Consider the following 27,658-nt stretch of genomic DNA (forward strand, 5'->3'; position numbering starts at 1 on the left):
ACGATTGAACCCAGCTCGTACGTGGTGGCCGCGAAGGATCCTGCTTGGCATCGAGCCATGCACTCTGAATTTCAAGCTCTTCTTCAAAATGGCACCTGGACACTTGTCCCCTTTCATCCCTCAAACTTAATTCTGATGGCACTATTAATCGTCATAAGGCTTACCCCGTCGCTCAAGGTTATTGGCAAACTGCCGGTCTTGACTTCACCAATTCGTTCAGTCCAGTTGTCAAGGTAACCTCCATTCTTCTCCTTCTTTCTATTGCGGTTTCAAAAATTGGCACATTCACCAGCTTGATGTTTCCAACACATTTCTCCATGGTGACCTGCATGAGACTATCTATATGTGTCAACTGCCCAGCTTTCAACATCCTCATTTTCCCTCTCACGTTTGCCTTCTCCGCAAGTCTCTCTATGGCCTTAAGCACACCCCTTTTGCCTGGTTCCACAAACTATCTACTTATCTTCTGCAGATTGGTTTTCGTGGTTCTCACACCGATTCTTTGTTGTTTTTTAAAATCACTCCGACCTCTCGCCTCTACCTTCTTATTTACGTGGATGATTTTCTGGTTATCAGCTCGAATCGCACGGGGGTATCCTCTTTCCTTGCTTCATTGAAGTGTTCGCCATTCGGGATCTTGGACCTGCTCGACATTTTTTAGGTATTCAAATCGCTCCACATCCTAATGGACTTCTTCTCTCTCAATCACATTATTTGTCTACTATTTTGCATTGCGCAAACATGAGCAACTGTAATCCTACTGTTACACCTGCATCCACATCCCTTCTTTCTAAGGATGTTAATGAATCATGTGATGTCTCTTTGTACCGCCAAACTGTCGGCTCTTTACAATATCTCACAATAACTTTGAATCTGATATTTTGTATGCTGTGAATCGCGCCTGTCAACACATGCATAATCCATCCCTCATCAGTTGGAAGGCGGTAAAACATCTTCTAAGATTTTTACAAGGCACTATTAATTTTGTTCTTATGTTCTATTGAAATTATAATTCTCGGTTAAGTGTTTTAAGTGACGCTGACTGGGCACAAGATAGTCAGGATCGTCGTTCAATTGGCAGCTATTGGATCTACCTTGGCTTAAACCTCATTTTATGGAATTCCAAGAAACAAGCCACAGTATTTCAGTCTAGCACAGAGGCTGAGTACAAATCCCTCGCGAATGCCATGTCAGAACTACTTTTGGTTCAGTCCCTCTTGCTTCAATTATCACCAACTGGCATGCCTATACTTTGGTGTGACAACATTGGGGCCACATACCTCGCTAAAAATCCAGTCTTCCACGCACGTGCAAAACACATCGAAATTGAGTAACTCTATGTTAGAGAACGTGTTTCAGCTAAGAAACTTCAAATTGCATTTACCTCCAGCAAGAACAAGTTAGCTGATATGTTAACTAAAAATCTACTGAAGCAGCCATTCTTACGAATCAGACCCAAGCTCAAAGTCATTCCGATCATGAACTTGACGGGGCATGTTAAAGCAGATCTTGTGGATTAACCCACGTCGCACCCACATGTCATGGAGATTGAGACCACGCAGTGTTCCAAGACAGAGTTGGCTAAACCCAACCCTAACTCAACCACGGTTAACGCCAATGAGCATTTTAGAAAACCCTATAAATAGTACTGTTAGCCGCTTGTAACACAATAAACTTGATATTTATTCTTATTGTTATTATGTTCTTCAGTCTCTCTTCTCCTCATCTATCTCTCTTTGACATTTCTGTGATCAATTTCCTCTTTGATATTTAACAAGAGGGAGAGAGGACAAAAGATACAGAGAGAGGGAGAGAGAGATTGAGGAAAAGAAAATGAGAGGGAGAGAGTGTGAGCAGGGGAGAGGGCGAGAGGGAGGGAGGGGGAGCGAACAAGACAGAGAATGAGAAAGAGATAGGGGAGAGAGGGGGAGAGAGACAGAGAGGAGAAAGGGAGAGGGGTAGAGAGGGGGTGAGAGACAGAGAGAAGGAGAAAGAGAGAGGGGGAGAGAAGAGGCGAGAGACAGAGAGAAGGAGAAAGAGAGAGGGGGAGAGAACAAGCGGGAGAGAGGTAGAGAGAGAGAATGGGAGAGAGAATGATCAGGAGAGAGGGAGAGAGAACAAGCAGGAGAGGGGGAGAGAGGATGAGAGAGAGTGAGGGAGAGAGAACGAGCAGGAGAGGGCGAGAGAGGACGAGAGAGAGAGAGGGAGAGAGGGAGAGAGAGAGAATGAGAAGGAAAGAGGAAGAGAGAGAGAGAGAGAGGGCCAGTCTTTGGTTTGGTTCAACGTGCGAACCGGACCAAGACCAGAAGGTTCGGTCAGCCCTAAAATGGCTGACTGATGGTCTGGTTTGGTCCGTCGAGTTTCAGTCAGATCGTGTCCTTCTCTAATTTACTCAAACTTTGAATTGTAAAATATAAACATAGGTACCATTTTAATATAAAAAAATCATACTTAATTCAATAGAATATGTGTTTTAAAAAAATCATATCTGAATCATAATTGCGTCATTAAAAAGTAACTAATTTTTAGTGAGTCAAGCATATGTGATGAACTGAAATGTTATTAGTAGAAATATTCTTTAAATAAAAATAAAACTATCAGATTAGTCAAATTTACTTGAATTTAATATGGTTGAATGCATTGAATTTGGTATTATATTTATACATAGAAATATTGGATCAATGTTGAGATACTTTAGCATCTTGGACAAATACGGAGATCATGTGAATTGTCAGGGATGGTGATATTAGACATAAAGTAAACCCATATACAGAATAAAAGTGAATTGAATATTTTTTGAACTGAAAATTTCAAATAATACTTCTTAATAAAAAAATTTCTTGTAAAAGCAGGTGAATTGAAGGGAATATTTCAAGGAGATGAATTTGAATAATCCCTCAAGGAAAAACTCTCCAAGTTTAGGATTACGAGGATAGAGTAAGAACACCAAAAAGATGTGGAATTCTAGGTGGCAGATATGAAAAATGTTGATGTTTCATATCTTTTTATTGAGTATTCATATCTTTAATAGCTTTTATCCCATATGAGATTTACAAAACAAGAAAAATAACTTTATAAATAAAATCAAAACCAAGATACACAATGATTCAGTCACCTAGCTCTGGGTAAAATTCATTACTGTTTGATTCCTCAAATGATCTGTATGAGGCTACACAGATTCTCATTCTTCAAATTTATTAAAATAGTCCTTAACTTATTGAATATCCTCATCTTTTTCCCAATTAAAGATGATGAACAACCACATGGATCTTCTCACTATTCATTAAGATCAAGAGGGTGAGCTCTAAAAACATGCAAAATAAGTGATGCATCTCAGAAAAAAACTCACATGGATGTGTCAAACTTAGGAGTTAAGATCTTTTTATAAAAACCCTTGAACTTAAGAGTATGTTTGATACGTCCAAAAAATCTTTTTGATGTGGCCCTTTCTTTTTGCATGGACCAGACAAATTAACGAATCAAACTAGCTAACTAACTCTTTATTTGTTAACCAAATAATTAAATATAACTAACATACAGATTAATTGATCATGAATCATTTTGACCCAATCAATGGGTTGAGTCACTACCACGTGAGGTGTCAAGCTACACAACATGTTACACAATGTACATAAGTTTAATCAACCCTTTCATTGAGTCGGAACACTCCTTGAATCCCTTATCCATGGAACACACCTTGAATGTTTTTCTAGGAATTCCTAAGCAGTCACTCTAATTATAACTAATAAATTGGGTAATCACTAGAAAAATTGACTTTTCATTTTTATTACTTTGGACAAGGACTTTATATCATCCTCTTCCTTAAGTTTTATTCCTCTCATACCAAGGGATGACCAATCTATATTTACCGCATAATCGCCTACCTCTCTAGTCTTGTTGATGCATCAAACATAATTGTTTGATATCTTATGGTTAGGGGTAGAAGGTCATTTACACAAAATAAATGTTCATCCACAATATGTCCTTGGTCTCTCAAGTCTTAATACCACTTACACAACCATGATTTGAATCAACTTCATGAAAAAGTATAAAAATATCTACGAATTTTCATCAATCAATTTACAGAACTTTTTCCCTAAAGAGCATCTGTTATCTCTTATTAGAGTCTACATAAAAATGCTTACGAGATTAGCCATCCTCATCATGTGATTAGTAGATAGTTCTATTTATCAAAAATAGTTTGATGTATTTGTCCAATATCACGTGAAGATAAAAATAATTTTATTTGTAACAAGATAAAAATAATTTTATTTGTAACAAGATAAAAATAATTTTATTTGTAATTACAATTGCAAACATTGGTAAATTAAACATTAGGAATGAACGTTACGATACAATTGTATGAATGAACAAGATAAAAATAATTTTATTTGTAACAAGATGTTACAATTGCAAACATTACGATCCAACAACAAGATGTTATTTGTAACAACTAATTTTATTGGTTGGTTAATTGGTCAAATTTTTTTTTTTAAGTGCGTTGGATTAGTAATATTCTGGATGCGGCAAAATAATTCCATTCAATCTAATAAGTACCTTCTTTCAGAATTGAGAAATTCTCTGGCTCGAATCTTTAGTATTCTCTTTTTTATTACTTGTGTATACAATTTAGGCAGAATGCCTTTACCAATTATTACTAAAAAACTGAAGGAAACCTCAGAAACAGAGGAAAGCGAGGAAAATGAGCAAGAAAGCGACATAGAAATAACTTCGGAACCAAAAGAAACTAAACAGGACGAAGAGGGATCCACCGAAGAAAACCTTTATTTTTAGGATTCATGTTTAAATTAAGCAGTTACAGTGATATGATTCCTAATAATGTCCATGATTGATCTTAATGAACCCAAACAATACACAGTAGTGTAATTGGTTTGCATAACATAAAGTGCATCCTTTTGGCAACCCATATCTATTTTAGGGAACGCCTTGGACCCCAAATATTTTTCAGCAGGGGAAAAGTACTTGGATTATAAATTTCCCATTGAGAGCCCTATCCCAAGCTGTGTGAAAATCACCAACCTCATGGATGACCTCTACAACTCATCAACCCACATCAACTCAAGCGATGGCTAGGGAGGTAAGATCAACACGATTGAAAGAGTACCCTCGATCATGCCAAGATGTTATACAACTATGGTAGACGTGCAGGATAGAGATGACAAAAATGATAATTATTACAACAGCTTATGATGACATTAAGTCACATCAAGCTTGCACTCAACTATTACACGTGTGTTAGAGGTGACTATGAAGACATTAATAGAAGGAAACTTGTCAGATTAGTGATAACACGCAATATTAATAGGCTAATATGATGTTATTTCCATATTTATTCACATTAAATTGGTTACATATAAGTTTTATCAAGCCCAAAAATGATTAAACCCATTTTTTAAATGATGTCATGAATTTTGTACATTTTACATCTTTTTAGGGATTTTTTACAACAAATTCTGGAAAAAAATAATTTTTTGACACAATATGATTTGAATTTTTTGACATTATATTCATAAATATATCATTTTTCTAAGTTTATATATATATATATTGGTTTTAAATTTAATTTTATATCAATTTTTTGCCTTCATTTATGCCATGCCATGTATCTGCCAACCAGAAATTTTGGTTAATGATTGACGTCATCCAATCATTTAACATAAATCATTATAGCATCACGATTAGTGATGTCATTATGGCATTTAATGCTGATGACCCTCTCTGTCCTATTACTTTAATCACATGATGATGTGTATAGGTGACATGCACCCGATGTAGACTGTTTAGAACTTCATGATTAAGAACTCATAGGTCATAATCAAAATACAATCTTCTGTCCACAAGACATCTTTGGTGTCTCAGGTCTAAGGAACACTTTCACAATAATAGTATTAATCAACCTGATTGACAGTATGGTATAATAACATTTATGGATTCTCATGAATCAATTCAGTGTGCTTTTTCTAAAGACCCATTATCTATCCTTAGTGTCTCCATACTAATGGCTACAAGACCAACCATACTTTTCATATGAGTGAGACTAGATTGTATTATTCTATCCGAACACTTGAATGTCCTTCTCTAATACCATTTGAATATGAATATTTAGAACACATGCTTAAAGACTAGAAACCTGTGTATTATAATGTCATCATAATTCACCACGTCTGACCATATATTTATGGACTTCATTATAAGCGTCACACATGCACTATAAAAAATACATTGTATTAATGAACTTGAAAAAGATATGTAATGTGTTATTCGAATGAGATAAATAATTCGCTGAAATCATTGCAACCACAAATTTGGAATGAGATCCATTCATTGAACCGAAACCAAAAATTTCTGACAACATATTCTGAAGGAAAATATTTTTTGAGTCACAATATGATTTGAATTTTTTGACATTAGATTCATAAATACATCATTTTTCTAAGGTCAAATACATATTTTCATTTATATATTTTTGGTTTTATATTTAATTTATAAAAATTTTAATGCATTTTTGGGTTTCATTTCTGCCACACCATGTGTCAGCCATTGGATTCATCGAACGGTGATGAACCAGAAATTAAGGTTAATCATTAAACTTCGTTAATGGTTGGTGTCATGCAATCATTAACAAAATATGTTATGGCATTGAGATTAATGATGCCACAATGGCATTTAAGACTAACTGTTTATCTCTCCTTTTTCTTTTCTCAAGATGACATAGCCCAATGAAAAAAAAGACGAGCTTCTTTTTGCAATAAATGTGACACGGAAGGTGATGCCTGATCATTTAAAATAATGATTTTTAAACTCCTTGAATGGTCAAAGTCAACGCCGTCGTCCAATGTGTTAGGAGATCCTTGACTTGTGAAAGTCAGACGTGGTGCGCATGTGTACACGTGGTGTGCACATGTCTTTCTTTCATTGGACTTTAAAGGAAGCAAGCTGATGTGCCATGCGATGACGGGCCACTATGTCAGAAGCCATAGACCTTATATATACTCTCTTTTTTGGTCTTTTTTTCAACATGTGACAACTCGCACAATGGGATGCATTCACCACAAATAATGAGGACAAATATGGGCTAGTGATCGCATTAGATGCCATAACAAGACAAAACCCTACAAACAACATGAGAGTGCTAATGAGGATCACGAGAGAGAAATCTTTGGATAAAATCAACAGCTAGGAATTGTCTAACTTCCATGCTTGATATCTAACGATCCAGAACTTTGATTCACCTGAAATTTTAAGGGTAGCTTTGTCTTTATACCTATATCCATACGTTTGGTTGGATCTATACTTGAGCTCCCGATATTTGTAAAAAAAACATCTTTAAGTTAACTTTATCCTAGAGATGCAGATTGAAAGAAAGTAAAGTTTTGAAGGTCCATCAAGTGTGTAGGTATTCTGAGTGATTGGAGAGGATCGACATAGAAGTGGGGATGCTGACCTGCATCAGGAAGACACCTTAATCCCGTCAGAACATAGGGATATAATGTTAGTCTCTTCCCTTACATTGGTTATTCTTCAACACATGCAGGTAGATCATCCATCATCCCCCTTATCTATGGTCATCTATCATCACCTCAAGTATCACCTACACCATCACAATCTTGTCATGTGTCCAATCGATGTTTATTTAAGAAAACTAAAACCACTAGCTTCCCCCATTTATCCATTACTGTATTCCTAATTGAGGTGTGAATCACTGTTAAAATCATCCTTAAACTTGCCTCCTACTACTGTGGGCTAATTTAAAGATATTAAGTTGTTGAAATCCATCAAGTGTGTTCTCAGTGTCCTTTGTGTGTGGGAAAAAGCAATAGAAAAGAGGGGGAGCTTACCTGCACTCCCAAATCGTCGTGATCCTGACAGAATGTAAGAATCTATGGTAAGAATCTTCGCCTTAAAATATTCTTTCTTAATATCGTCGGTAGATTACTTCACTTTCACTACACATCTCGACATTTCATCACCACCATATGTTCTCCACATCACATCTTACCACCTTAACATCATTCTGATCACTCTCCATGTCATTGTTATTTCATTATTGTGTTCATTCACTTTTCTAATGCCCGAATTATCACCATCTACTAACTACTCTCCTTGACTGAATATCACTATTTCGCCTTGTATTTTCTTGTCAATTGATTTCCTACTTAGTAACTATCTCTTCTCATCTCAATAATCAATATAGTAAGACTATTAAATCCATTCCATTCCCCGTGGAGATGATCCGTACTCGTCACTAGCTAAAATTACTGTGTACAAGTTCATATTTTGACCAAATAATCTCAAAAAAATAATTCAAATGACAATTTTAAACCCTAATTTTTAGATTATCAGGGGGGGTATTTTCATGAGCACCTTCTGTACTTAACTTCATACCATCCAACTGGCTGTTCTCAAAAAGAGTTTGGCAAATCACATGAACAGGAAAGATTAAACCAAGGTAGTAAACCAAGGGGTTGGAATTGTATTTACAATGTTTTATTAGGTAGCAATCTCATGAGAGAAGAGTCTTTCTCCCTTGCGTGGAATCGATTTTTACTATATCTTATAATGCATGGATTAAGCCATCACATTTTAAAGTTGTGCCTGGATGTGTTCCTTGTACCATGTTGTCTCCAGTCAACGAGTTGGACAATACGCTAAAATAGTGTGATAAATGAAGCTTCAAGCTACATGCATAAATGAAGCTTCAAGCTGACAAGAAGCAGTGGGATATGGAGTTTCATGATGATAATGACTCTTCATGAAGGGGATACCTCATCATCATGAAATCTCAAGCATGTTGACCAAACACAAAACTTGGTCTGAAATTATTTGGGTTTGTGCCATCAACCGCATGGATAGTAGCATAGCACCTAGAGCTTCCCCCAGAGATATGAATACATCTAGCATTCAATGTATCATGGGATAAACTGAACATCCTAACCATTATTGGCATCCTTGTCGAACGAAAACGAATAGTTGGTCACACTTGTGACGATGCGGTATTACAACCCTCAATGGGCTTATGAGTTCTCATCTGGTGGAAAACTCTCCTTGCGCACGATGCTACATCAGAACTCACTTCTTTTTTTTTCTAGAAGTTTCCAAACTTCTAGGGGGACAAGCCAATCGAATAGGGGGAAGTGTTTGATGGTCAAACAGATCAGATTTGCGAGAGACATTGGACCAATGAGGAAGCCTATAGCCCATTATTTCCCAAGGCACTAATACATGAGCCCTAGAGGGGGAGTAAAGAATTAAGTTGTGACCTCTCTCTCTCACACACATTCTGCCATGACATTTCACCAAGAGTCTTCCCCAAGATCTGTATAGACACTATTTTGAAGCATTTGAGGAAATATTTTATTGGAAGAGTACATCATATTTAATAGTATTTTACAGGAATCTATCAAACTCAAATAAATGCAAAAAAAACAGTCATGATAGAGTGTTGTTGTTTCCTCATTTGCAAGCCAGAGAAGGTGACTGTTTTAACAAATGACGAGGCCTCACAACGTGGAAAATCTGTGCTTAATTACATAAAACAGAAGAAGCAGGTTATTTTGTTAAATATTTTACTGAATATTAACAGATATATTCATAACCCATTAGTAGTTTAATATAATAAGAGAGAGAGAGAGAGTCAGAGGGATACTGGGAGAGGAGAGAAGAGAGGGAGAGAAGAGTGAGGCCGTTAGAGAGCGAGAGAAGATATATATATATATATATATATATATATATAGAGAGAGAGAGAGAGAGAGAGAGAGAGAGAGAAGAGCGAGTGGAAGAAGAACTTATTTTTTTATTTTTAAAAACATTCGCACATAATCTCAAATTCGCACTGCACAGGCATCTGTGCAATGCACTGGCGATTTTTCCTGGCAGGGGTACAATGTGCAGTTCAAAATTCAAATCGAACTGCACACTGCACTGGAAAATCGCACTACGCTAATAAAAAATATCATCTAAATTATTTGACAATAATTGACCATATTGTCTTTCATGATACAAGGAGACATTCGGCACAATTTTTTAACATCCAAAAACCGAAATCCACCGCTCAATCACCGAACCAAGATACATGTAATCGTCCAAATTTACATGCCCAGACCATCGATATTTTTCTCCTTTATGCGTTCTCTTTTTCTATTAATTTTCAATTAAAACGTTACATTCAGCAAGTTTTCACCCCAAAATCTCATCTTGCGTATCACGCAAAAAAGATTTTGTGTGATCTTCCTCAATAAAAATCACCCCTCCAAGACGTTTCTTCTTTACATAAATTCAACGACGAATTCCACTAAAAAAAGAAACGGGTTTAAGTTTAATCTAGAGACTCGATGACGAAACATCGAGTGGAGAAACGCAACCACTTGGTGATTGGAGATAAGATTCAGCATATGGAGATTCATCAGCTTACCGAAACTTATACGAAAATCTAGTCAATCTTTAAGCCATCCAACACATCATTCAAATTTACGATCGAAACAATGTTTTCGATCAATTCCCAAGTCCATCAAAATCATATTTATGGTAGTTTTCTGGGAGAAGAAGTACAGTAGCTGGACTGATCTTTCAGACAATGTACTTTTAGATGAAATTACATCGATGTTTCTTAAGGGTGTTACAGTATTTTGTAGTTGATAATCGATCTCAAAACGTGAATCAGAAAATTAAATTGTCCATCTTTGGTGCCATTCTAGAGCCGAATGCGAGCCACGGAAATTAGGGTAAGGCATCAAACCAATGAAAAAAACGATGAAAAAGAAGCCCGAGAAGAAAGCAAATTACCTGGTAACATTTCCGAAAAACGCAGATACTGATGATCAAATCAAAGAATCCACGATCACGATTGGGAACGACGGACGAAGCTGTCTCGATGCACTGATGTGGAAGACGCCGCCGATGAGCTTCGATTTGGGGAAAACTCTCGGATCAGAGCGGCGAGGGACTCGGGATTAACGCCACGCTCGCACAGGGCGATGAGGATCGAAAGCGTGTGCCGATCGAGCCCTGTATCGAGAATATTGGAGATTTGGAGAACCAGATCTAGCGATTCCTTCGCGTTCCTCGCTGCCTCCCCTTGCCGATCCATCCCTCTTCCCCCTTCTTCCCGCTCTAGCAAGAACAGTTGTAAATCTTCAAATTTAGACTAACTTTACACATTTTATATGAAACTCTAAGTCCCAGGGATAAATTAAATTTGCTCTGTCGCGTCTTCGCTCCTAAAGTCCGCTCGTAATTTTGCCCCTAAAGTCATACTTTGGGTTTTTTTTCATTGTCCCAAAGTTAAATTTAGTTTGGGTCGATGACATTGATGTTGATGTTGATGTTGACGTTGACATTTACTGAACCTTGACATTGAGTAACTGTCATAGCTTACGTTTTGCTCGGTAACCGTGACATGAGGTGATGGGTGACGGACCGTGATGGGTTTTTTAAAGTTCAGGGACATGTGACCAGTTAGTAGAGCTGGAGGACGAAAGACATTTCATCATCTGTCCTTTTAAATTTCATCATCCGTCATCGTCTGTAGCGACGGACGGATGACTGAACGGTCGGATTTCCGTCATTCGCCAGTAGTCATCTGTCATCCGTGATGAATGACGGATGACGAAAATGACTGACGAAACGACGGTACTGACGGATGACTTTTAACGGTGATGAATTTTTCAATGTATTTCTTAGAAAACTTAAAAATGTGTCTAAACTTTTACTGATTCAAATGTGTATTTAAATTAATATCCATACTTGCTTTCATAATCTTATATTGATATAATGGATCAATTTGATATGTGGATTGTGTATGTCCACATTATATGTATTTTATTGAGGGGCTATCCACATGAGGGTAAACATATTTGTTGCATGGGGGTTAAACACCCTTCTCATTTGAAACCATTACTCATATTTTTCTCAACAAAGATAGAGATTACATGGTGGTGGTTGTTAAATTGGGTAAATACAATCATTACATGTTGCATAAGCATCCGTTTCAGTTCAAATCCTTAATTATATTTTTTTCAAAACGATAGATATTACATGGAACCCTTGCATCTGTATCTATTTTTTACACATGTAAGTGATTTTACCAGTTCCTTCTTGTGAGAATCCCACGTGCTGAAAGCACCTCCCTGAAAAGAGTTTATATTATCATGCATGAATAGATCGACAAACTGAAGTGACATATATGAAACTCAAATGCTACTTCAGTTGCTTTGTTTCAAAATGTTTGAAACAGTTGTACAAAGTACTAATGGCTATACTTCTTGTTCATCAGAAAGTATCATGTTTAAATTAAACTTAAATAATTGAGAATAATAATAAAAGTTAAAAATCTAAAAGTCAAGTAAAAATATAAGAGTAAGAACAAAACATAGTGTACTTATAACATTTAAAATTAGGTTTTAAGAGAAATGAGAAACCCCAAAGAACAATTCGAATAGCATCATACTTTTATTATTATTTATTGTTATGCATTTACAAAAAACCAATCACAACATAGAAAAAACTAATGTGCTCTTAAAAAATAAGAAGATGTCACATTCAAAGATATCATACATAAAAAGAAGGGTAATCTTCATAAGTTTTTGCTCACATTTATAGTACATAGACAGCCTTTTGTCATGAACAGACCACCACAAGTACATCTCCCAAAATATGCCAACAAATTTCTACTTCCATAGAAGGAAAACACTAGTGGCCCAACGGATGAGTCACACACGGGTGATTTTGTACATCTTACGTCATTATCATCATCATCCTTCAATATCATCACCTTCATCGTCATTATTATCTGCACCATGAAGAAAAGTTTATAGTTAAAGAGCGGGCACAAAAATGAATTTAATTTATGTTGTGGATGAATTAGCAGGTCGCCAATCAGCTCTAGAGTTGATGAGCAAGATGTTGTAGGCGAGCTCAAAGGGCAGGGTCAAGAGAATGGGGGGAGGGGGGGCATCCAACATCAACAGTTAGAAAGATAAGAGCTAAGAGGACATACAGTTTAAGAGAAGAGATAGGTAAGTCATCCATATGGGTGCAAGAGCTAGAAAGGAAGCTAGGAAAAAAATGAACAAGCCATGAGAGTGATAAGTTTGGGGGGGAGAAACGGCCGAGAGGAGTGAAGAGAGCATTTGAAAGTAAACTTAGTTTGGCATATTGGTGGGGGTTGTTTGCGATGAGTGAAATTGTAACAGAAAGCAATTCAGAGATAGAGAGGTAAAGAGGGAATCGTGTTCAAACTGTATCAGAGTGAAATGTCCGTGGAGCAAAACTTATATAACTGCTCAAAGATAGTCGAAACTCAGGCCTCGTTCGTGGAATGATGCTGCAGTAACGGTCGTAAGTAGCATTACATTTAAAATAAAAATTTCAAAGTTAATTAAAGAACTAATTACCTCGCCCGTGTTTTTGGATGGAGAAACATCGTTGTCATTGCCAAATTGGGTTGTCGGGCGCATCCAATAGTGTAATGCACACAACATCTCAATGCTCTCGACCTCTAGGCTCGATCGTTGGGGCGTGACAACCTGACCGCCCAATGAAAAGAGTTGTTCTGATGGTGTACTTGTCGCTGGCACGGAGAGGTATTCCATGGCCAACTTAATGAGATGTGGATAAGCACGTGCACCGGTGACCATCCACCATTTAAGAGGGCTTTCATCTTCTGGAATAAGGGGCTCGCTGAGGTAGGCATCCAACTCCTTCTCAGGTCTTGCTTTTGGCTTGGATTTAAAGCTAGCTTTAGCCTCTTTTATCATCTTCACAATTGCAGGAGTAAGCTGCAGACCACCTCCAGCCTCGTGCACATCAATTCAATCGGGATGCTCATTAGTACTTACTGAAGTATGGAGACAAGATCGCAGTCACGCAATGGAGTCTTCAAGGGTTCGAGGATCGATGAGAGCCATTTTCATTAATGGTTCAAGAAGCAGCTGGTGTTGTGATGCGTTTATTGCGGCGTATGATACTCTAATATTTTTCAAACTTAAACTTCATGGCCATGCATGCGTCTCAGAAGGATTCCCTCTATAAGCTTGGTAACATGTCCATCACGGCAAAAGTACCATCCCCGTCAAATCGGTCCATGACATCGTTGAGGTGGTTTGATACAGTCTTGATCACGACAAGCACCATCGTTGTAGTGACAACCTTGGAACTACTTATAAAGTTTGTTACTTCGAGAAAGACTTCTAAGATGTTGCAAAAATCTTCCAACATCAGCCACTCCTCTACCTCTAAGCTATAATTCTTCGTGCTCATCAAAATGAGCACATGCGCCATGTGATCAAGAATGCCTCGCTTATCTATGACACCTCATAGCATAGTGTACATCGAGTTCCACCTTGTCGGACAGTCCAGCAGCACCTTAGTGTCGTTTGGCATCACAAAATTCTTGCATAACTCCTTGTAATCTGCCCTTCTTTGGGAGGAGCAAGAAATAGCCTTCACTAGTTTACGAACTCAGGCCACATGCTCCCCTAGGGAGGTCCAGGTGCGCCCATACGATGTATCGATGGGATCTCTAACTTCGTCAAACACAGACATCTTTGTTTCCTTGAGTGTCGCACAAAGGCTTTTTAAACCCACCTGCACAATCAGGTTCAAGACGTGTGCGACACATGGCACATGTCGATCACTACTGAAAGCTGGATTTGTAGAATGCAAGCTTATCGGCAGAAAGTGCATCATAGTCATGTTGTTCACATCGTTGTCGGTGGTGACAGTAGAGACATGTATGTTATTCAACATTGAGATACATATGCTAAAATAATTATCAGTAATACCAAGTTGCTATTAGAATGTTTATCATCAACCCAATGAGATACAAGTCGCTATTAGAATGTTTACCAAGTTGCTATTGAGATACATCTGCTTCTACGACCTCAACGACGAGTCCGCTCATCGTCTCCCTATCGTGCTTGTCTTTGATATGTTGTAGGCCAAGCACCTGCTCTTGACGTTTCCATTCTGCATTGACCCAATGGCTGGTTACGCCTAATAGCAAATAGCCATTTGAAGTAGTCCATGCATCTAACGTGAGGGCCACACTGTGGACGTCATTAAACCTATTCGTTATGGCTGTACACTGCGCTACCAATCTCCTTAATAGCCCATCGCCCATACATCTTTATGTTGGACTATGCTCTGAATCTCCATGCTTGATGAAATTGATCAGTATCGGCAAAGAACCAAGACAATGCACTACGAGTAATAAGCTGTAGAATTTCTTGCCTCTCCCCCTCCAGAGTGGCCCCGGTGAAGTACTACTTTGTCGATGACAAATTGGAAAACACTTTTGCAACAGAACGTTGTGAAGTAGGTATACCTTTCAGTTCATCGTGTACCTTTCGATGAACAGTTAGAAAATGTCACCAAAAAACATTTGTGCTCCCATCTTTAGGCCGTTGTAAATAGCGTTTAACTACAGGGTTGATAGCATAGTACAGTTCACATATATACTTCAAGTCATCCACTGTCGTGAAGTACTCGAAGATTTTTGCTCTAGGTGGCTTCCTCAAATTTTGACTCTGACCCTAACGGTCGTCCTAACCTCACCCTCTACCCCCACCGTTGGCACAAAGTCATTGGTATGTGGTGGCACATTGTCTGCGTTAGACTCCATACTACTCTTAAATTACTCAAGATATACTTTTTCTTGGGAAAATGTCCAAATTTCTCTGAAAAATAACAAAAAGCCCTGATGTGTATTTAAAATGACAAACAGATTTGTAAATTGATAGAAAATAAACACTATGTTGTGTATTTAAAATGACAAACAGATTTTCTAATTGGTAGGACAAATAAACACTCTGCTATATATTTAAAAAGACAAACAGATTAATAAATTGATTGACCAGATAAAATATTTGCGCTATATTTAAAATGACAAACACATCGTTAAGTTGATAGGACAGATAAACACCCTGCTGTGTATTTAAAATGACAAACAGATTTCTAAATTGATCGACCAAATAAAACACCTTGTTGTGTATTTAAAATGACAAACATATTTCTCAATTGATCGACCAGATAAAATATTTGATGTGTATGTAAAATGACAAACATATTGTTAAATTGATAGGACAGATAAACACCCTGTTGTGTATTTAAAATGACAAACAGATTAATAATTTGATCGACTAGATAAATTATTTGCCATGTATTTAAAATTAGAAACAGATTGCTAAATCGATAGACCAGATAGATAGTTCGATGTGTATTCAAAATGTCAAACATATTTGTAAATTGATAGAATCTCAAATCTCCAGGCCCAAGCAAAGATCCAGCAAGCAAATATCCAGCAATCACCTGCATAAAATTAATCTCTTAATCAATGTACCTTCTATAGAAATTTCAGCAAAATTAGTAACAACAAGCGAAGATAAACCAATTTAGAAAGCAGTTTGGATGCTAAGAAGGAAAATATCCTTTGTGTTCAACCTTCAGTTTGGTTTCCAAGGGTTTTTTTTCCCTATTAACAGGGAAGAGGGCCTGGATGGCCTGAACTGATAAAAAAGAAATCATAGTCTGCCTTGTTCCTTTCATAGGATTGGATGTATGATGGGGCAATATATGCACTAGTTGTGCCTAAGAATTGGAGTCAACGCATAACATGAATGAAAAAGTCAGTCATAATGTTCCTGTTCATCAAGAAAATTCATGCATCTTGGGTTTAATAAAATTCTACTTAAATAAATCTAACTTCTCTACTCAATGTTAATTAATGAGAATTAACTTTGGAACAATGGGGAGAGAGGAAGCACAGTTGGATGCTTTCTAGAATGATAAATAGTAGCCCTAAAATCATATGGTCCCCAGAAGGCATACAAACTAAAAGAATGTCCAATCTTGGTTTCATCACAGATGATTCGACATACAGTAGTGCAAAATCATACTGAACCCTCCAATGTTGGTATGATGGGGCTCTCACTATATTGAAAGCCTTGTTTCTCTTACGAAAACCGAGGACTATCTCCAACCATTATTTGGCCAAAGAATTATCTAAATTATCCCCCTGGGTGCCAATCTCACACTACAAATTAAGAGGACCCTTTTGCCTGAAGCGCAACGCGTCTCAGAAAAAAAGGAAATTCTAGGATAATCACAGCAAATATTTTAACAATGTGTTTGTCTTTAAAATGAAAAAGCAGAATTAGAAAGCAGTGAATTTTTTCTCTTCAAAAATTACTTACAAGAAGAGGAAGAGATCCGCAGGCCCAAGAAGAGGTAGAGAGCCAAGAGACAGAGAGAGGGAGAGAGGCGACGACCGCACAGGGGGAGAGAAGGGACAAATGGAAAGAGGGAGAGATGCGAGATATAGAGAGGGGGAGAGAGTCGACAAATGAAGAGGGGGCAAGAGGCGACAACGGACAGCCGAAGAGGGGGAGAGCAGAGACAGACGAGGGGGGGGGGGGGAGAGCAGTGACGCAAACGAAGAGTCTTCATGAGAAGTGGGGGGGGAGGGGTCACGGACGTATTTTACATCACCGGGATGTCCGTTCCATTCCGTTTACTTCAATGGACGATTGATGTAACGGACAAATGACGGACGGACTCCTAAAGATGACGAAATGGTGACGAATGACAAAAATGACGAGAAATTTTCTGCCGGACGGATACCGGAATGGAAGTCTGTTCAGTTCGGTTCATTCAAAAGTGTCATTCATTTTCGTCCTCCAGCTCTACTAGTTAGAATACATGACAGATTTAATCATTGCACCTTGTCTCGTACCGCTGATCATCCATCCCATCATATCCCATCTGTCTGGAATGTGGCTAACCCTAGTACTGATATCACTCTAGTTTTGATTGAAAAACTTACATATTGCTTGGTATCAAAAAGTTATGTATCATAACAGGTAATTGAAAATTTAGTACTCATATAAGGAAAGGTCCATTTTAAGATTTGGAATATGCTGATTAGTAGGAATAAACACCAAGAAGCCTATAAAAACTGTGTCACCAAGTACAATTTTAGCTGGTCTGAATAACTAGAATTTTTACTTTTAAAATAGATAGAGGGGGGTGTGGGGTTCATCATCGGATTCCAAATGGATGGCTCTTATCCACTGATAAACCAGAAAATAGAGTTAATGTATGTTTTAAAGGCGTTTGATTCATACAAACTATATTTATAATTTTCCTTACAAGCACAGAGCAAATAAGGGTCGAATCCACTAGGAGCAACCATTGAATAAGGGAATTTTAAACCAATAGTACAAAGTTATTCAAAAAGGTTGTACAATTATGAGAAAATAATTTTCCTTATTAACCTAATTTATAAAATAATTAGGCTTTTGTGATAAATAATAAGGATTATGCTATGATAAATAATAACAAAAACTAATTAAGTTATCTTGACTGGCATCTTTGTAGCGCCAAGCATTGAGAATTGGGTTGAGTGGATTGAGGGGAATTGAATTTTAATGTTGTGGATTATGGCACATATGGCTTCAGATACACTCTAAAAAGCGGTACAGCAGAGTGACTGATGCAGATTTTATCGTCATTAGAGGCGTGGAAGATGGAGGTGGACTGTCAAACTCAAAAATTGGGATTTTAATTTACACTTGGCACTTTTGAGTTTAAACCTACACTAGCATAAATAAATATAGCTAGTGATGAATATGTATTGTTTACACATGGAATGCTAGTGATGAGAATTCTTAAAATAGTGAGTAACAAGATGATGGGAGATATGTACAAAATATGGGATTGATAGACAAGGAAATGTAAGGCATGGAGGTGATGAGATTAAGATGATCGTTATAAATTATTGGAGATAGGAGAGTTATATGAGCCCAATTATAAGAACTAGTGAGTAGGGTTCGCTCGTCCCGATATCCATCCGATATCCGGTATCAGACAACCGATATCCGATATCCGGAAAAAATGGGACGTTTCCGAATATCGGATATCGGATATCGGGCAATATCCGTCTATCAGGGGTTCGACAGATATCGGTACCAGATATTGAAGGGGAAGGGACGAGGCGGATATCGGATGCCGGATACTGGTTTCGATATCCGGATATCGATTTTTGATATCCGGATATCGAAAACTGGTGTCTGGATATTTTTTTCAGTCCTCGGAAATCCCATATGGAAAAATTCTAATTTTTTTGGGGGTTTACATTTGCCGCAGCCATCTTATAGTTGAATCTCATCGTCACCGGCTCGCCGCCCACAGATGCTACGTAATGAAAATTTAAGTTTGGCCTTTTCACATAATGTTGTCCTATGTCGAATTTCATATGTGAAAAATGCAACAGTTCTGTGGGCCTGAACTGTTGTTGGACCGAAATTAATTTAATGGAATCTGAAAATTCTAAAACTTCATAATGAGGGTACAATTGCATATTGTGGAGTTGTTTTTTTTAACTTACAACTAATGTTATAACGAAATTAATATATTGTTATTTTAAGAAAATAAAATTGCGTAATATAGTTAATAAATTTAATAATAAATATGAGGGTAATAAGTGTACTAGGGTAGAGTGTAATATATTAGTGGAATGATTATGAGAATGACTGACAAGTGACAACTAATGTTTTAACGAAATAAGTACACTGTATTTTTATGTGAATATAATTGCAGAAAATATGTAATACCTTTACTAGATAGTAGTAGTAGTTAGTAAGAGGAATAATGAATATGATGGTTTAATAATAAGGGTAGAGCGTAAGATATTAGTGGGATGGTGATTTTAGACTGACAACGAATTTTTGAACGAATTTATTATAATGTAATTTTAAGAAAATAAAATTACATAATATATTTAACACCTTTAATAGATAAGTGAAATAGTTAGTAAGAGGAATAATAAATATGAGGGTTTAATAATAAGGGTAGAGCGTAAGATATTAGTGGAATGGTTATTTCAGACTTACAAAAAAATTTTGTACGAATTTAATATAATGTAATTTGAAGAAAATAAAATTACTTAATATATTTAACACCTTTAATAGGTAAGTGAAATAGTTAGAAAGAGGAATAGCAAAACTGACGATTTAATAATAAGGGTAGAGTGTAAGATATTAGTGGAATGGTTATTTTAGAACTACAAATAATTTTTGAACGAAGTTAATATAACTTATTTTTAAGAAAATAAATATACATAATATATTGAACACCTTTAATAGATAAGTGAAACAGTTAGTAAGAGGAATAATGAATATGATGGTTTAATAATAAGGGTAGAGCATAAGATATTAGTGGGATGGTGATTTTAGACTTACAAAAAAATTTTGAACGAATTTAATATAATGTAATTTAAAGAAAATAAAATTACATAATATATTTAACACCTTTAATAGATAAGTGAAATAGTTAATAAGAGGAATAATAAAGATGAGGGTTTAATAGTAAGGGTAGAGTATACGATATTGGTGGAATCGTTATTTTAGACTTACAAATAATTTTTGACCGAAGTTAATATAACGTAATTTTAAGAAAATAAATTTACATAATATATTGAACATCTTTAATAGATAAGTGAAACAGTTAGTAAGAGGAATAATAAAACTGCTTATTTAATAATAAGGGCAGAGTGTAAGATACTAGTGGAATTTTTAATCTGAATCTTTATAGTAATGTAAGGTATGTATAGAATTAAAAATACAAGAGAGGATGAAATGCATACCATGGCAAATGTATAGGAGAATAAAGGTGCATGATATAATTTATATTTGCTATATATACTCAATTATAGGGATAAGTAATAGGAGTAATAGAGGAGTAAGTATACTTCTTGGCATGATATTTAATTATAGGGATTAATTTTTTTGATTGATATTAAGATTATTTATTGGATAGTTGGAGGAATATAGTAATGACAGATATAAATATATAACAAGAATTGAAAGGGTCTATTTAATTTGATATAAATTTTTATATTTTACTTTCATTTGAATCTTCGTAGTAATTTAGGGATATTCAAAGGAATTTTTGGAAAATGTATCAAAATTTAGGGATATTCAAAAGAATATATACACGGCATTAACTCGAGATTTGTAGAAAAATCCACTAACTACATATGACTGTGGCTCTGTCAAAAACACGCAATACCCGTAGAAATCTCCCAATGGCTCTGTCAGAGATTTGTGCTTACTCGATCATCACCTGCGTTGCAGAAGATAAGAAACAAGTAACGATCATTACGTAAAAATAAGAAAATATAGTTCATTTATGTGATGTGTACCTCGAGCACATGCGACCACACCATCTTCTCCGTCGTCACCATCGGAATCTAGCTCAACGTCATTGTACCACCGTTTGTTGTCTGCACGGAGCCAACACTTCACAGTGATTAGTGTTTCGACACTTATTGGCGACAAGCGCGATCGCTTGTACGTGACAATAGCATTGCCAACCGAGAACATGCGCTCAACAGGGGCGCTCGTCGCACATACGGATAATAGGTCCCTCGCAACGGCCGCAAGTAAGGGGAAACGCTTCGCCCCCATGCTGGCCCACCAAGATAGTAGAGTGAACACACCCTCATTAGGCACAATCTCCGTAAAGAATTGGTTGAATTCATCCCACGCCGACCTCATTGTCGCAGGTGCCGGTTGCACGTAAGAGGTGCTGGAAATAAAAAGCGGCAATCAGAAATTCAGAATGTAAGAGGTGCTGAGAGAGGGAGGGTGAGAATCATACTGTAAATTAGAATGAGAGGGGAAATGGAGAGGTAGAGAGTTATAGAGGGTGAGAAAAGAGAGAGGGAGAGTTATATGTTAGAACCACTAATTAGAGAGCGAGATAGATGTAGGGTGAAAATTGACAGCAAACCTAGAGAAATAATTAGGGAGCAAGAGGGAATGAGAGCAAGGGAGGGAGACTTAGAGACAAAAAGATAAAGAGGAACAGAGAGTGAGATAGAATGAGATGAAGAAGGAAGAATTAGAGGAAGAATTCCACATGAATGGGATGAGAGAAAGGTAGAGAGACAGAATGAGTGAAAGGGTGAACGAGAGAGAAATGAGAGAAAGAATAGGTGAAACAATGAGAGAGTAAGATAGAATGAGAGAAGAAAGGGAGAGTTACAGATACAAAAAATAAAAAGAATCAAAGAGCGAGAGAGAATGAGAGGAAAGAGAGAGAATTAGAGAAAGAATTCCATTAAAATGGAATAAGAGAAAGGAAGAGGGACAAAGTGAGAGAGAGGGTGAACGAGATAAAAATGAGAGAAGGAATGCATGAGTAAGAGAGAATGAGAGAAGATAGGGAGAGTAAGAGATAAAAATATAGAAGCATAAGAGTGTGAGATAGAATGAGAGAGGAAAGGGTGAATAAAAGAAAGAGTTCAAATGAAGTGGAATGAGAGAAAGGTTGAGTGAGAGAGTTGGTGCGAGAGGGTGAACCAGAGAAAAATGAGAGAAAGAATTAAGGAAACAATCAGAGAATAAGAGAGAATGAGAGAAGAAAGTGAGAGTCAGAGAAAAAAAGATAAGAACCGGAGAGTGAGATCGAACGCGGTAGAGAGGGAGAATTAGAGAAAGCATTCCACTGGAATGGAATGAGATAAAGGGAGAGTGACAGAATGAGAGAGAGGGTGAACGAGTAAAAAATGAGAGACAGAATTAGGGAGTAAGAGAGAATGAGAGAAGAGAGGGACAGTTAGAGATAAAAACATGGAAAGAATCAGAGAGTGAGATAGAATTAGGGGACAGAGGGAGAAATAGAGAAAGAATTCCACTTGAATGGAATGAGAGAAAAGGTGAATGACAGAGTGAGAGAGAGGATGGAAGAGAGAAAATTGAGAGAAATAATTAGGGAGTAAGAGAGAATGAGAGAAGGGAGGGAGACTTATAGAGATAGAAATATAAAGAGGAATAGAGAATGAGATAGAATGAGAGAAGAAAGGGAGAATTAGAGAAATAATTACACTGGAATGGGATGAGAGAAAGGGAGAGTGACAGAGTGAGAGAAAGGGAGAAAGAAAGAAAATTGAGAGAAAGAATTAAAGAATTAATCAGGGAGTAGGAGAGAATGAGAGAAGAGAGGAGGAGTTAGAGATTAGAAGATAAAAAGAAACAGAGAGTGAGATAGAATGAGAGAAGAGAAGGAGAGTTAGAGAAAGAATTCCAGCGAAATGGAATATGAGAAGGGAGGGTGACAGAGTGAGTGAGAGGGTGAATGAGAGAAAAAATGAGAGAAAGAATGAGAGAGTAAGAGAGAATAAGGAAAGAAAAGGAAGAGTTTGAAATAAAAATATAAAAAGAATCAGAGACTGACTTAGAATTAAAGGAGAAAGGGAGAACTAAAAAAAGAATTCCACTGAAATGGAATGAGAGAATGGGAGACTAGGAGAGTGACAGAGTGAGAGAGAGGGTGAACGAGATAAAAATGAGAGAAGGAATTAGAGAAACAATCAGAGCGTAAGAGAGACTGAGAGAGACTCAGAATTAGAGATAAAAAGATAAAAGGAACTCAGAGATGGAGAATTAGAGAAAGAATTCCATTGGAATGGAATGAGAGAAAGAGAGAGTGACAGAGTGAGAGAGAGGGTGAACGAGATAACACTGAGAAAAATAAGGAATGAGGGATAGAGGAGAATTAGATTGTAACATCGACTGGGGGAAGGAAAGGGAGAATTATCCAGTAAGTGAGAATGATCGAGAGAGAAGAGAGGGGCGAGGGAGAATTGGAAACTGGAGAGTGAAGACTGGAGAGTGGAGAGTACGAGAGAATGAGAAGAGAGAGAGAGAGACTTCGAAGATCAACACTCAACACTCAACAGTGAAGAAGAATCAGAGAGATTGGCATGCATTTGCCATAAAAGCGACATCTGAGAGACAAGAAAAGTAAGAAAATCAAAAGATAGAATTAAAAATCAGAGAGATAAGAAGACATACCTCTGTAGCCACCGCCATCAGTTGCCACTGCCCGCCTCCGCCGTCCGCCGTCCGCCTCCACCGTCCTCCACCGTCCTCCCCCGTCCACCTTCGTCTAAGCGCTGAGCCTCTGACCGAATGAACGTGTATTTTTTATTCAAAAATTTTGAATAAAAAAGACACGATCAACCTAACGAAAATTACGAAATACGTTAGATCCGATGTGGATATCGGTTTTCGATATCCACATCTGATATCCAATACCGGCATCCGTCCCCTTGAGACAGAGACGGATGCCGACATCGGGATGGATATCGGTATCGGATATCGACACTGCAGCAGCCGATATCCGATACCAATATCCGGTATCCGCATATCAAAAAACCAGATACTGGAAATTGCCTTTCCGGTATCCGGTACAGCATCCGTCCCGATACCGGCATCCGGTACCGGTATCGGGACGGGCGAACACCACTAGTGAGCCATAGAAGGGAGTAATGTTAGAAATATGATTGCAAAGTAGCAATAAGATGGTGATGACACAATGATATGAAATGTGTAAGGCACAATTCCAACGGCTAGGATTAATCCTCAGTAAAACGATGATATCTTGAGATCTAGCCGTCGGATTGGGCTGAAATTTTAAGGACATGTTTGCCTTTTCTCCCTCTACAATCCCTATGGTTGGATCTTTAAATAGAGTTTTGGAAAAGGGCAAAAATCACTTTTGTAAGCTCTCCCCAAGGATTTGGCCAAGAAGGACACATGAGTTGCTTTGGAAGTCGACAGTTCTTGATTCTGCACTCAAATTTGGAAGTTTCTGTTTTTTATTTTAGACTTCTTCTTGAGAGATTCTAAAACGCCTTGGCATGGGCGAAATGTACATGCTCTAGAAGTTGTTTTGAATAAAATTAGCATTGAAATTTGAGTCTGATTCAAGATCTGGTTGTTAATCTTTATTTTTAAATAGATTTGGAACAATTCTGCAGTTTTAGATTTTTAATTTAGGGTCGTATTTCACATTTTCCCCCAATTCTTCACTTTCTCTCTCTAGGTCAAGTCGTCTAGTTTCTCTCTCTAGATTTCAAATTTTATTATTTGGAAATTTAATTCAATATATGAAAACCCTAAAATAAAATTTCAGCCATAAATTCATCTTTTTTGAACTCCAATTTCAAAATCCCTTTCTTGATTATTAAATTCCCAATTTTAATTCATAAAAATTGTCTTAAAATTTTATAATAATTGGGAAATTAATAATCCGAATTAATCTGATCTTATAATTGAAATAATTATATCTTGAGCTTTTAGACCGAAATATTTAAAATAAAAATTAAGTTTTACTTGATTTTGATTAATTAAAAAAACATTATTAAGTATAATTAAGGTTTATTAATTGCAAAATTAATTCATCCTTGAATTAATTCATTAAAAGTTGGATAAAATTCTTGCTTGCTGCCTCAATGTGGTTTGACCCATTGCTTGCTCTATATTCTATACTTAGTGATTAAGGATATTTATAAATTTATTGTATGTCTAAACGTCAAATCAATGACATATTTACACGCATTTTTAGGCTTATCATCCATTAGGCTTGAGAAGAGGCAAAAAAGAAGAGGGGAAGCATATTGATACCTTCAAAATTTCATGATCTTGTTGAGAAGTAAGAAATTATGGTAAGTATCATTGACTCACATTGGCTTTTTTCATCATCATCATTAAGTTTGTACTATTATCCACATTATCATGATGTATCTCTCCTCTAATGAGTTAGGAAATGGCGCTTCCTGATTGGCTGCTGCAGTTTTTCCTCATTTTCCCCCTTCTTGATCTGACACATTATTGTCAGCGTCAGCCACACACAATCATTGGAGAATGATCGCTCTCTTTAAACGGCTAAGAAAACACCACGTTGCACTTTTCTTTTTATTTTTCTGTAAAATAGGCAGAAAACGACAAATTTAGCCATAATTTTTGACACCTGCATTGTCAATTCCGCGTGCATTTAATGCACGCGGCGAATCGACGACGCATGCACGTTGAATCACATGTGTCGGTTAGCGCGTACATTAAATGTACGCACTAACGACTAATTTTAATAATATGCACTTATTGCATGCATTTATTGCATGAAAATCAATAAAAAAAATTTCTTTGTCGCCTTCTGCGCCACATAGTACTTACTTATTAGCTAATGATTGGCTCGTTATGGCATCGCGATTTGTGATGCCATAATGAGCAAATAATGCTCATTTTCTCTCTCTTATTAATTTTAATAATATGCACCATTCATTCGCCCGAATTTCAAACGAATGACGTGGATGCCACTTAATATATATAAATATAAAAAAATGCTTTCTAAAATGTATATAAATAAAATATGTATTATTCAAATAAGAAAAAATCATTTCTTGGCTAAATATTGGTCAGAAAAATATATAAAAATATGAAAAAAATCCAGAAAATTTATTAAAACCCTTACCAACCTTTAGCAAAGTATTCAAGGCCCTGAAAAAAATATTTCTTCAATGAAATGAGGTTAAATACCATGTAAAAATGATAAAAATTAGAAATAATCGTAAAATCAAATTGTAAGTCATTTATCTTCATTTTTATATGATAACATGCAAATATCGTCATTAAAGCATATAAATATAATATAAAATTCATCAATTAATCATGTTAATTTGCAAGTTATCAATGGATCTTGAAAATATGAAACTTTTTATCAGCCCACAATTTTTGGAAGCAAGTTTACAAATGATTTTTACAAAGATCTATGCCTCAATATAAGTGTGAGGTATACATGGAAAAAGGGGAGAAAGAGGAAGCTAATCTCAAATTTTCAGTTCGATCAATCATCCGAATCATCAGATACTAAGCTCCAAAGTTGGAAAATTCCTAGATGTCCATTTGATTAAACCTCCTTACTCTTCATCATCTGCTTTGTTTCTTCCTATTTTTATGTTGATGGTTGAAAATTCCCAAAATATTACACTTCTTTAATGATTGGATCACAATAAATCACTCCAAGAGCAACACAAGTCCAACACAAAAAAAGAAAAAAAGCTAAAAGAATGTTACACTATGTGGGCAAGAAATTGATATGCACCAGCAGACCTGGCCAACTAATTTGGATTTTACTATCTCTGGCAGTGATAGAGATGGAGGCAATTACGTGATGACGAGTCACAGAGTTGGAGTCTAGACCAAAATAGATTTATATATTTTAGGCTTGATAACACACATATGCAACTATTTTAATGCCAAAAAACTGCATATTTCATGGTATTAACCTAATAAATATGAGTTGTGGTAAGAATGTGACAAAGTTGTGGTTAGAATCCAGAGCTTCTCTCTAACCCCGAGTTTGGCGACTGCATCATAACTTTTGCTATAGACCTTGGATCGAAGTAATTTTAGTTTCATTGGATTGAGAATGATTTAATCTATAGGAATCGACTACAAGAACACCGTCAACAGATTCCTATAGCTCAGATTGAAGGATTTTGAATCCAGGAGGTAAGTCTAACTATCCGAATCTTATTTCCATATATCTCATGATTTAGATGCGCTAAATATATTAAATTTATACTCTAATTGTTCGTCTCGATGAGGCGCATCCTTTTCTAGCATTATTTTGTTATGAATTTGTTTATTTAATCAAATATTTTTATTTTAAATCTCATCTAGCCGAGTAAGGTTGCTCGCAACCCGCAATCCAATGTGGGTTGTAGAGCCACATGGGTGCCTGCTGGACGCCGCTGCCATGTCGGCACGCCAGATATCCTTGGTCGCCCACGTGG

The 27,658-nt window shown here is 36.7% G+C and overlaps 1 protein-coding gene across 2 annotated transcripts; it reads right to left on the minus strand.

Annotated features, from left to right (window-relative positions):
* Positions 1 to 9,351: 9,351 nt before the first annotated feature.
* LOC144709799 (mitotic-spindle organizing protein 1A-like) lies at positions 9,352 to 11,158 on the minus strand. Of its 2 annotated transcripts, none has more exons than XM_078583445.1 (2): positions 10,804 to 11,157; positions 9,352 to 9,537 (listed from the first exon to the last, which is right to left on the minus strand). In XM_078583445.1, exon 1 carries the CDS (start codon positions 11,105 to 11,107, stop codon positions 10,859 to 10,861), a length of 249 nt encoding a protein of 82 aa, XP_078439571.1. In that variant the 5' UTR covers positions 11,108 to 11,157; the 3' UTR covers positions 9,352 to 9,537; positions 10,804 to 10,858. The 2 variants fall into 2 exon arrangements, with proteins under 2 accessions (XP_078439571.1, XP_078439572.1); XM_078583446.1 differs by lacking the exon at positions 9,352 to 9,537 and adding an exon at positions 10,576 to 10,711 and having other exon boundaries at positions 10,804 to 11,158.
* Between the last annotated feature and the right edge of the window lie 16,500 nt (positions 11,159 to 27,658).

The sequence above is a fragment of the Wolffia australiana genome, chromosome 11, assembly GCF_029677425.1.
Source record: "Wolffia australiana isolate 7733 chromosome 11, ASM2967742v1".
Classification (NCBI taxonomy): domain Eukaryota; kingdom Viridiplantae; phylum Streptophyta; class Magnoliopsida; order Alismatales; family Araceae; genus Wolffia; species Wolffia australiana.